The sequence below is a fragment of the Anopheles aquasalis genome, chromosome 2 (genome assembly GCF_943734665.1).
Source record: "Anopheles aquasalis chromosome 2, idAnoAquaMG_Q_19, whole genome shotgun sequence".
NCBI lineage: Eukaryota > Metazoa > Arthropoda > Insecta > Diptera > Culicidae > Anopheles > Anopheles aquasalis.
The window spans coordinates 52,803,147-52,813,146 of record NC_064877.1 but is presented as its reverse complement, the minus strand read 5'-3'; the positions used below and the strand labels follow the sequence as shown (position 1 = coordinate 52,813,146).

The following is a 10,000-nucleotide window of genomic DNA, read 5'->3' as shown; positions in this document are numbered from 1 at the left end:
ATGCTTGAAACTTACATCTCCGTTATTTTTAAAATGAAACGGATGGAATGGAATTGAGCAAAGGTGGTTCGCAATGGCGCTGTTTTCGGTGACTGCACAAGTGTTATTTATACAAATACATCACGTACGGGTATTGTCCGCTGCAACGCCTTATCATCTTCAACTCAACTGTTTTATCTCACAAGTAGTCCGATACAGCTATGGCTATCGAATCTTCAAGTGGTACAAAAACACTGACGAAGAAAAGGTTTGCAATGATATGATATTGTTGACGGTTATTAAGTGTGCGAACGAGTATCTGGAATAACGCCATGAATTTCAAATAAATAAGCACAAGTATACAACAATAAATCGAATGAAATTACATTGTAACATGTACTTTTGGCATCGTAAACCATTTACACTCCTTCACTAATTAATCCATCATTGCGATAAAGCCATTTCCCTCTTATGAACTGCAACTGTAGGTTGGTTGAACTGCAAGGTTACGAAGAGTGGAGCTCATTGAAAAAAAATGGTATATTTAATGGTTCTTTTCGTTGCTCGCAGTTATTCTACTTTACGCTGGACCCGACAGGAAGGCTCAAGAGCGTCCAGTTTATTGAAGTGAAGGGATCTGCTAGGAATAAATCGAAAAATTCGTTCCTGGAATGGAAACTTCTGCTAAAACTGGTTTAAGACCTAGACCTTGTGTTCAGAAATAGATCGAAAACTTGTCAGAAGAACACGATATTTCATGTTCTGTTTCTAAAAATAATCTGAACTGTACTTCGGTGATCGGACCGTACTCTCCGGTCATTGTTTCAATGCCATGCATGGTAAGTAAAACAATATGCTCAGGCGACCGCTCGATCCATATAGATACGGAGTTCATTGGACAAATAAAGAATTTACAATTACGAAATGTGGTACGTGCAAGCAAGCAGTGGCTTCCGCTGGTGTATGCCAGCATTAGTTAAGTCAACAGTGGCGTCATGTATAAGCACACTGCGCGTAACAAACGAGGTACCAGGAATACTTCGTGCGTTTAATACTTTCAGCAAGAACAATGTTTAATTTTGATAGAAAGCTTCAAAATTCCATTAAAGTAGATATTACGTGGATAGTGGCATTTTATTTCAAATACCAAGTACAAAATAAAAAAAAACGATGAAAGAGGTTTGTTAAAAAAAATCCGGCTCGAAAGTTCTAAGAGTTTTCATCTATCCTTATTGAACTCCTGTGTTTTTGAAGAAATAGTAAAACATTTCTCGTTCAAGAAAGCGAAGAGCTTTTTGTTTGTTTGGTTCTCCTATTCCTTCGAGATGATACAGCACGTAATTTGTGCGACCATCTTTCCCATTGGGTATAATGGGCAAGAGATTGCGAGTTTGAATTTAACTTGAACAAAAATTAAAGGGATTGGAAACTAGAAAAATCTCTTGATTTATCCGACGATTTTTGACACCCCGAATTATCTCTTCTTTGGTGAACTAATCGGTCAAACACTGAAGAAGTACAATCGTGTAGACGAAAACGCAGTGTAAATGAAATTTCGTATCCTGGATTAAACTTCCTAGACTGATTCACCAAGGTGATTAATTTCAGGAAAGAACTAAGGTGTAACAAATACTGAGAATCTGGCCATTGGCCTTATTTGCTAGATTGAGCCCTATTTGCCGTGGTAAGCCGAATTGTATGCCTGTATTTATTTGTTACATCCGCTGGTCATCCGGTATGAGATTGGTTCTTCATCTTAACTGGAACTGTCCTATCTTAAGGGAGTTTCGCTAATTTCTATTTGACTATTTTTTGTAACGTAATCATTCATCTTTTTTTTTTTAAATGAATGGTATATTAAACTACAACTTTTGAAAATATTTAGTTCTATTTTGGGGAATATTTATTAAGATCTTCATCCATGGCATCAAATTTATGATGGTGCGTCTGCGAAAAGATACTTTTTCCGGTGGCCATCGTAGTGTAGCGATGGGTCATCAGAAAAACACAAATTAATATGCGTTTGATAGGTTACTAGTTTATCCAGGTAGCCCCGATGGTGAATTTCCTATTTTTTATTTTTGGCAGATCTTTGAAGTTGAAAAAGTGATGCTTTTGGCGATTTTGCTAAAAAAACGAGTTTTACATAATTATTTTAAAAAAAGTATCAAAAATTTTAATAAATTCTCGCCGGGACTAACTGGCAAAGAGTGTAAAGATTAAGTGTTAAAATCAATCAATCGGATCAGTAGCTTTTACGGTACACCGACTTTGAAACCGTTGGTTTTGTGGAAACACGCTTCAAAGTAGCGTGCTCCATGGAGCCTTGTATGAAACGCGAATTAAAAAAATCTGTATCTTTGTTAGTTTTTCTTCGATTGATCCAACAATTTTACACAATGTTCTTGAAAGGATCAGCATTCAGGGAAAAATATTAAAAATATGGGTCATAACTAAAATTAAATTCCGAAGCCCCCGATTATTGGTGCGGTTGTCATCATTGGTTGTATGTGCCACTACAATCACCGCGATGGCTGTCACGGTACTTTATGACGAATCAGAGAGGGATGAAACCATGAGATCCGATCATGGACTTCCAGCAGCCGCAGCCAGAAAACGCTAGATTGTGGAAGCATTGAAATAGGACAGCCGGTTGCGTCAGTTTTGTGGATCACCATTGATAATCAGTATGAGTGTGAGACTAACAAAAGCGCTACCAAGAATGTCCACTGACGCTTCAAATCGGGGTCTCAACTCCTCCGATCAAGAGGACCATCAGTATATAGCATACGGGGACATGGTTGGGTGTCATGGAGTGTTTCCGCGTGTCTTACAGATAAATATCCCGTGAAGGATCTTCGGTTTCACTGCCGGGTAGAGAACGCACTCTCGTTTCCCAACGATTGCGGCGATGGATTCTCCATGGATGGAGACAGTTGGTGCATTCGATTGCTATAGATCCGCGCCAAGTTGCATTACCAACCGCATAACGCATTCCCATTGCAGATAATCATAGTTCAGCGGGTGGGTTTTTACGAGGGCCGGCGGTTAGCCGTGCTCTCAACCCCCTGTGACGTAGGAGGACCACGTGGCCAACTGGATCGGCGCCATGGTGGCCGATGGGACGGGAGAGACAGCCGTCTCTGACCTGGGGTACAGACGCTCTAACGAGGAAACTCCGTTTGACGGAGGTGACCATCACCCTCTCGTCTCAACCGTACCCCCCCATCCTCCCAAGCTCAGGCGCTCGGGGGGGCAGGTTACCGCTCTACCCGAAAAGAACTCCATGAGGACGTAACGAGTAGGAGTTAGCAAAGGCGAGAGCCTACATTAGCCTAGGGCCTCGGATCCTAGCCTCATTGGTGATGACGAGGTTGAGGAAATCAAACCGACTGAAGGAGGAGAGGAAACGGAAGTTGCTACACCACCGTTGTAGGGCACGGGATACTTATTTTCCGGGCAAACATTTTTTTCATTTCAACGGTCAAAATGAAAGCAGTCTGTCCGCTAAAACCAAGGTGTGTCTAGGAGTGCAGTCTCCCAAGGTTTATCGAGCATTGGGAGAAATGGACCCGGCCCCGTAAACGGAATAAATCCAAATTGCCAAAAAAATTTTCAACGCGGCCGCAAAGATTTTTCGCGTGTGATTTTCTTGTTTAATTAGATCTTTTGTGTAAAATCAGGGCTTGGTTGGCCTTTTTTTCGTTAGATGAAATAGGCTAGTGTCGATTGCCGGTGTCTTCAAACGGATTCTACGACCGAGTATCCTCCATCCGCGGATAAACTCTCTGCAATATGGGGCGCAAGAAGAAGAAGGCATCGAAACCCTGGTGCTGGTATCCTTTTATAAAAGCTAATAACACTTTACCCTTTCCCCGACACGATGAATTCTCAAGCGTTCGTCCTATTGCGCACTTAGCGAACGGCTAGGAGCTGCAAAAGGGGACGGCCAACATTAATTTGATTATGTAACCTTTCGTCAATCTGTACTGCGAGTTTTCCTTAGCCACGCGCCACCTTCTCCTTCGCCAGGTACTGCAATCGCGAGTTTGACGATGAAAAGATTTTGGTCCAGCACCAGAAAGCAAAGCACTTCAAGTGCCACATCTGCCACAAGAAGCTGTACACCGGCCCTGGCCTCTCGATACACTGCATGCAGGTGCACAAGGAATCGATCGACAAGGTGCCCAACTCGTTGCCCAACCGGTCGAACATAGTGATCGAGATCTATGGCATGGAAGGCATTCCACCGGAAGACATGCGCGAGCACGAGAAACAGAAGAACGGCAATAGATCAGAGTCCGAGGAGGAAGAACCAGCACACAAGAAACTCAAACAACCGGATGGTGAGCGTTCAGTTGTCTTGCTGTTTTGTTTTTTTAGGGTGTTACTGATAAACTTTACTTCGCTGCTTTCAGCATCGCTAGCACAAGGTATGATGATGCAAAATATGATGGCACCACATCTGCAGGCCGCTTACGGTATGAACCCCATGATGGGTGCGATGGGTGGCATGAATCCATACATGGTGCCTCCTGGCATGCAAATGATGCCGACAATGATGGCCGCAGGCACCCGGCCTTTGTTTCCGGCCGCCGCTGCAAGCACAGCCACAGTACAGAGCAGCGCCAAACCGACATTTCCGGCTTACAGCTCGGCAACTATTAGTGCTCCTCCAACTACCAACAGTGCCATTTCTGCAGCCGCTACTGCCAATAGCAATAACGCCAACAATGGATTGTCTGGAGACGGGGTGAAAACTGCCTCATCTGTGATACCGAACGCGGGCACAGGAACATCGAAAATTGTGCATCCCCCGGAAGATCTCAGCTTAGAGGAAATTCGCGCACGGAAGCCTCAGTACCAGCACCAGGTACAAAAAGCCATCCAACAGCTATTCCATCAGAAGCAGCAAGAGAAACAACAGGCACAGGTTGCCGCTGCTGTTGCTGCCGCTCAACAGCAGCTGCAGGTCCAAGCCCAAGCCCAAGCTCAGGCACAGGCGCAGGCACAGGCTCAAGCACAAGCACAAGCCCAAGTCCAGGCACAGGCACAGGCACAGGCTCAGGCTCAAGCTCAAGCCCAAGCTCAGGCCCAGGCGCAGGCACAGGCGCAGGTCCAGGCCCAATTGAAACAGGCCCAACAACAACATCAGCAAATGGTACAGTTTTCGTCGACAGCCTCTACTGGAGGGATTGCATCGCAAACACAAACTACCGCTTCAATGAAGGACAATCGGATGATGTCGCCGCATGAAGTAAGTGTTGCAAAGTTTTTCTCCGAATCGTTTTTCTGTTTCTTTTATTCCGTACTCTGTACTTTGATGCCACTTTTCTGCCTTAACTTCCTTACTGAGTAGCGTTTCCTGAGTGTTGAGACAGATGGTGTGATACGGTCTTGTTGTTCTATTACCAAAATCAAATTGTCGAACGTAGTGATTAGAGACGAGCTGTAGGTTTGCTACGTATAATACAACCATCTAACGCTAACATGGGATTCAAGGATGCATTTGGGATAGCAAAAACAAATTGCAAGCGCAGTTGCTGGGTTAGCATTAGGGTTGTTTTTATGCATTGCCTGGCTATTGACCCTTTCCAAAGGTTCCGTTCGTGTTTCGCTTTCAAAAGGCCGGCAGCACAGAATTGCTTGAAGTTCTGTGTTATGATCCTGTACTTTACCTCTATTTGCTATAGTTTTTAGTCTTATTTGTATGTTTGGTCTGGTTTTCTGTTTTATTTAGATGTTCGTTGGGTTTGCCGTTGTTTAGAATGGAATTGGATCGTTTGTTATTATTTACTATGTTCCAAAAATTAAAGAGTATTTTCCTTTCAACCGAGTCCAAGCATTCTTCAAACTTTTGTATAGGGCGTGGTTAGTTTGTTTTTTCAGATAATTTTTTTTGACACTTGACAAATTTAAGCGTAGAATGGTTTTGATATTTCGATTATAAAACCTTTCAACTGAATATAATGTTGTTGAACATAATGTAGTGCAATTATTACGCTTTGTTTGGGATCTAGGTCTCGTGAGCTCGAAAAGTGGTCTTTTTTCAATGGGAGTTCTTATTGATTATTGATACGTACATTAAAGATGCTTTTATATGTTTATCCAATGTTGGCTTATCCATGTTGTCCTAGCAATAACATGATCCACGTGAGGAGATGCAGTGCACTTAGATCGGAAAAATAGTATCGATACAGTGGACACTGATTTCAAGACTAGGAAAATCAAAACAGGAGAATCATTTTGGATTAATATTGAATATTAAGCGTTTCCATCAAGTTTGTATGTTCCTTATGCATATTCCAATACGTCTTCTGCGGACGACTTACAAACGTTATAAACGTTATTGACGATTCACTAAGCTAAAACAATTTGGATCTTTTGTGCGCATTCCAGCAAGCGGCCGTGATTGCGCATGCCGCACAAGCCGCCGCGGCCAATCACCACAAACAGATAGAGGAAATGAATCGTGCGGCAATGATTCACCGATTTCAAGCAGCAAATGCAGCCGCAGCTAATGCCGCCGTGGCAAATGCTGCAGCAGCAGCAAACGTCAGACCAGGGATGCAACTCGGAATGGTCAGTTTAACTGTAGACATAGTATTAATAACAGTAGCGATAACAATCGGAGTAGCATATGTTTAATATTTGCTGGATACTATTTCTCTAATGTATTTATTGAAGCTTTGACTCTCAAGGTAAATGAATGAATATGTAATTAGACTGAGGATGATATTTTTCTCTGCATATAATAGTTTTCGGTGTAATACAGATAGTTCATATGCACGTTACTACCATTTAAATTTAATAAGGGGTATTACACTCAATTGAAATTTTCCTTGGGCAGTTTTATAAGGATAATTTTCTGTCGGTTATTACAGTTTAATTGTTGGTTATTTTGTACATTTTAGGTTCCTGTATCTCTTGGAGGCCCAATGCCGCTGATGTCACCAATGATCCGCCAAGGGTTGGCTCTTGGAGCACCAGGGGCTGCTGCGCTACTAGGAGGCAACATGTTACGACCTGGTCCTCCACAAATGGGTATTGGCCCAGGTAGGTACAATCAATACTATCAGCAGTGAATGTTTACGCTACTGGCACAGTAGCTTTATTTTTGGCTTATGTGCTTCTCCATGGTTAGCCTAAGGTCTAGCAAATAACTCTTGTATTGCTGAAAAAACATACATTTCGGAAAGCCACGTCCAAACATGCTGAAATAAATGTGTAGTACATATCATAAACATGATAGTGCCGATAGCGTGCAGTGTCGCGAATGGAGTGCAGTTTAACGATGCCGTGAATATGAACAAATAAGATATTTCAATACAATATTTAGCTACAAGTTATCCAAAATCCCCAACAAACGATATTTAGAGCTCCTCTTGCATTTTTTTTATCATTAGATTTCTGCTACACAGAAATAGTGCAGTATTTTGTGAACAAAGCTTTGGTTTAGTGACAATCAAACTAATTTGTATGATATATGCTTCACAACGTACATAATAATTACCTTGTACTGGATTTTGTAATGTAAATCAAATATTTTAGGACAACACATTCTTTTCTATGGAGCTAGTTATGCGAACATTGCGTTTTTTACTATATGGCATTAGGGTGGCAAAGTGTGAGAGGAGTGTAAAAGATGGGTACATATTTTTACGAGTATTGGTCCATATTAACTTGATGAAATAATAAAGAAAAAGTCAGTGCCCAATGTTTGATATTTTGTGTTTTAGTTTGAGTGGAATTTCTTATAAAAATATACAAGAATTCGAACTCATTGTGGTCCGATTGTATGAGTTGTATAACAGTGCAATTTCATTTTGTCAAATATTGCCTCTAGTAGAACTATAACCTTATCAGAAGGTTCTGTATCTTTAAAAATGATCGCTAGCTATAGTTTTCCGTGGGTAAAGAGGTCAAAAAAACTTTTCATCAATAGTATGCTTTGTTAATATAATCATAAAAATTTGTTTTTTCAAATATCTTGCTTTACGTAAGAAAGTGAAACTATTAATTGAAGCAATATCATACATATTGATGTATACTTTTCGAGATTTAGAAGGCTTGAGGATTCAATGAATAGTGAACTAACAAGCATGATTTGATTTAAAACGTATTTTCATGCCCAAAGATATAAAATGTACGGTTAGAAATAACGGACCATAGAAAATCCTACTATCTAAGGCGGGAAAATATTGGCATTTATTTTGCATTACGAAATCCACTCGCAAGTTAAGATCATTGTCATGATTTAGAAATAGTAATTTGAATCGACTACCTAATCCACAAAGTTACTATAATAAGCGGGTATGTCACAAATAATTGTTCACAAGGATCTTCATTCTGTTTTTGACTAGTGAGCATTTTTGATACACCATTGCAACTTTACAATTATGATTTCCCGTTCTCTTTAAAAAGCATGTGGTATTTTATATATAGTTTGTTGATCCTTTTTCCGTTTGCTTAAGCGTTTCACTATTGCCACCTTTCCAATATGTTTAGTATATATGTTGGTCAATACAAACAAAGATTAAAAGAAAAAACTCGAATTATTTTCATTTTACTATTCGTTTGGGAATGGTAAAATTGAATATAGCAAAAAGATTTTTCAACACTCACAGTTTGTCGTTGTTCTAATATTATTACGATTACAATTGATTCATGTTTGAAGAAGTGATTTTTTTTTAACAAACTGAAGAACGGGCGAGCTCTATATTTAAGTGAAAAAGTGTTTTTCGTCATATAACGGAACCCGCATAACTTTAATACTGTATTTTGTATAAGGTTATAGTATTAGATTGATTGGTATCATCTCCTTCTGCTATCTTACTGTATCCCGTATTTTCTACAGTGCAATGACGTCTTACAAATTCGAGTACATCGCATTCGAGATTTACTCTTGCGCAAACTGTGTCCGCCCAAGGTATAATAGCGAGACACACACTTTATGCTCACATAGAGAATAATATCATTTCACCATCATCTACACATTGTAAAAGCTGTGTTTTTTAATTTGTTGTTATGCATCAACAGTCGTTTTGTTTTGTGGTAGTAATAATAATGCTGTTTTCATTTGATTGATAAAATTCCATTAATTATCCTGTTAAGCCCTAAATATTTGATACAGATCTGTCATTTTCCTTTGTCATTGTTTTCCTTTAATCAAAACGATAGGTTTGTTTGTAAAACAAAAAAATCATCGATTGCTGCCGAATTTGTCCAATTGAATAGCAATATGTTAAATTATTCATTCAACAAAACGTTTGGCTGAATGTGCTAGCCGAAAATGGGTGGGGATACTAACGTTTGCATGATGTCTTCATAAGCAGAAAAGATCATAGAAAGTCAATAACTTCTTTTCATATCATTGAATATGTCTATGAACAGAAAATGGCGTAATTATACAATTTATATATTCCTTATTAACTAAATTGTATGGTTTTTATTTCTTGAATACGTTTATTCGCTTGCGCTGTTGTTATTGTTAGTTTGTTTTGTATTGCTTAACATACTTTAAGAAAATGATTTCATGGTGAGTATTTGTTAATTATTATTGCAATTTTAAACATTTGATCAAAAGAAGGGTGGTGCATTAAACATGCGATTTTATATCTGAGTGAGATAAACATGTTGAATAATTGTGTATATTGCTATAACAAGGTGGACTTCCGTTACTCAGTTTTGTCAGACGCTAATTATTTCTACCGTTAATTGAATCTATTTAAATAACTAAATGTGAGTTAGTGTAAAATGCATGAGCTAATTGTTTTAACGTTAGAATTTCGAAGTAGCCACACATGCTTAGCTTCTAATAGTTTTTCTTTGCTCATTCACTGAATTGATACGATTCAACATAGATATTGACTTTTCAGCGGCGTTCAAGGTTCACAAAAATATTTTTTCCATAAGTTAAACAATCTTACTAATATGTACATCTCCAGTACTTATTCCTAACTATGTCTTCCAATCTGGTTAGAAAATATAACTATAATATAACAGTACTAGTAACAGGGGA

The 10,000-nt window shown here is 39.4% G+C and overlaps 1 protein-coding gene across 7 annotated transcripts in view; it reads left to right on the top strand.

Moving 5' to 3' along the window:
- The first annotated feature begins 3,591 nt into the window (after positions 1-3,591).
- Positions 3,592-10,000, top strand: part of LOC126572506 (BUB3-interacting and GLEBS motif-containing protein ZNF207) — a 12,412-nt gene continuing 6,003 nt past the window's right edge. For 3 of the 7 annotated variants that reach the window (XM_050231871.1, XM_050231870.1, XM_050231874.1), the window contains exons 1-5: positions 3,592-3,815; positions 4,012-4,325; positions 4,398-5,236; positions 6,379-6,561; positions 6,894-7,035. In XM_050231871.1, coding sequence (XP_050087828.1) covers positions 3,775-3,815; positions 4,012-4,325; positions 4,398-5,236; positions 6,379-6,561; positions 6,894-7,035 — 1,519 coding nt within the window. In that variant the 5' untranslated portion in view covers positions 3,592-3,774. Of the gene's footprint in view, positions 3,816-4,011; positions 4,326-4,397; positions 5,237-6,378; positions 6,562-6,893; positions 9,408-10,000 lie in introns of those variants that run through there. The other 4 variants (XM_050231875.1, XM_050231872.1, XM_050231876.1 and 1 more) reach the window with 4 other exon arrangements.